Consider the following 2,218-nt stretch of genomic DNA (forward strand, 5'->3'; position numbering starts at 1 on the left):
CACAGATATATTCTGGTGGAGGTCCAAAACAGAAGAATCAAAAAACAAGCAACTGGCTCTCTCCCGCCAAATCTTTTGTTCTGCTCAGAGTCAATCAGCTTTGTCAGTCTTATGCAAGCTTTGAGAACGCGAACAACGTTTTCTTAATTTTTTTGTGATACCCCAACTTATACTAAATGGATACTGCAGTAAATCGTGATTTTTCAATATTTTTAACATTTGGTGCACCAGCAATATTGCAATCAGATAATGGTAGAGAATTTAGTAATCAAGTCATATCCGAAATATGCGCTATGTGGAAAGATGTTAAAATAGTTCATGGAAAGCCTCGTCACAGTCAAACACACACGGCTCAGTTGAAAGGGCCAATCAAGATATACAGAATATGCTAACTGCATGGATGAACGATAACGATACAAATAAATGGTCAGATGGTTTATCCTTTGTTCAATTTGCCAAGAACACTACATACCACGAACGAATACGCCAAAGTCTTAAAGAAGCCATGTTTGGCGTTAAAGCAAAAAGAGGCATAGCATCGTCTTTTTTGCCTGGCGAACAAATCGCAAATATTGAAACTGAAGAACAACTAGAAGAAATTGCTAATACTTCTGAAACCGAAGAACAGCTTGAAGAAACTGTTAATGCTTCCAAAAAAAAATTGAGTGGTGGTCATACCAAAAACCATATTCCAAAGAAAAATATTGAAGAGGACCTACAACCTACAACGTCTTCACATCAAATTCTGACTGAAAAACACGAGTTGATTTCTACAAAAAGAGCGGCCGCGAGAGAAAATCTTCTACTGCAAGCAACAAAAATGTTACAAACCTCACAAAAACAATTTCCTCTTGCTCAAATTGGTGATAATGTACGAATACAAGTCCCTGATGTCGACCGTGGTCGTACAGATAGCCGAAATGTGTTAGCGGTTGTTGTTGAAATCCGACTTCTATAAACTGACAAATAAAAATGGTACCCTCAAGCAGCTTTACCCACATAATCAGTTCGTAATTTGCAAAGAAAAGTTTCTTTCCATAGATGAGATTTCTTTTCAAGAAATGTCATTGAGAGAAGCAGCTACAGCTAATTCGAAAAGCGGTGGACAAGGCTATACACGCTGTCATTGCAAAAAAAGTGTTCCACAAATAAATGCAGTTGTAAAAGCAAGTGCAATTCAAAGTGTCATAATAGTTTAAGTTGTTGCAATAAATAAGATTTGAATCACATAAGTAAGTCATTTTTTTATAACTATTATTTTCTTTTCTCATGTAGAATGTACTGTGTATTTTAAATTATTGGTCATTTCTTTCAGAAAGAGAGGCGAAAAAGTTACGTCCCCCTTGTGACATTTTATAGCGACTGAATTACGGAGAAGAAAATATAAATCTCATGTTCAACATTCACCATTAGTGCATGGTGAATGTCAACATTTACCGCTGCGGTGTAAGTCAGAAATAAGGGTATTTAGCAAATATTTCGATCTTTCACCAAGGGACCATGTGAATGTTGACATTCACCGGTGAAAGTCGACACTCACCAGATTTCAGTGTTTCACTGTAACATATATACTTCATGCCAGCTTTTAATCGTATAGGAAAAGTCGCGTATAATTTGAGTGAAGATGTTTCCGATGAGTCTATAATTTTCATGAAATAGATACTAAAAGATAATAATGGTGAATATATTGATTTTTGATAAAAAAGGAGACATTACCTTACAAACGGTATCTCTTTATATCAAACGAATGAGTATGTATCAGAGCTTACATTTGTAATAGCTGTCTTCAAGGTGGGTGCCACGATTGCTCACTGCTACTTAAAATCTCTTTGCATTGGAAATTTAAACAAATGTTTGGACACTTTGAAACAAAAAGGTAGTTGTAGAAGGAACCGTTTTTTTTTGGCTAATTAGAACATGGATACAACAATTTATAACATCTGTCGGCGTGTTGAGACTAGTATTTTCATTGATAGAAAGTTAGGATCAGGCAGAAAAGCAAAAAAAATGTTGAAAAAGAAGAGACAAGCTTTGGTTGAAGCGGCTCACGAAAAAATAGAAGTAAGATTGCTAAAATTAGGAAGAAATTCAAAATTGCTAAGAAATATCTAAGCAAAATTTCAAAGGAATATAATATATTTCAATAAGCCAGACTATCGACACCTAAGTATTCGGAGAAGCAACAAATGGAACAAAAATCAAAACTCAGTGACAGTGG

At 35.3% G+C, this 2,218-nt stretch overlaps 1 protein-coding gene across 1 annotated transcript; it reads left to right on the top strand.

Moving 5' to 3' along the window:
- The first annotated feature begins 385 nt into the window (after positions 1-385).
- On the top strand, positions 386-958 carry LOC130902132 (KRAB-A domain-containing protein 2-like). The gene has a single exon (XM_057813990.1). The coding sequence runs from the start codon at positions 386-388 to the stop codon at positions 956-958; it is 573 nt and encodes a 190-aa protein (XP_057669973.1).
- Positions 959-2,218: the final 1,260 nt, after the last annotated feature.

Source organism: Diorhabda carinulata, chromosome X (assembly GCF_026250575.1).
Source record: "Diorhabda carinulata isolate Delta chromosome X, icDioCari1.1, whole genome shotgun sequence".
Taxonomy (NCBI): domain Eukaryota; kingdom Metazoa; phylum Arthropoda; class Insecta; order Coleoptera; family Chrysomelidae; genus Diorhabda; species Diorhabda carinulata.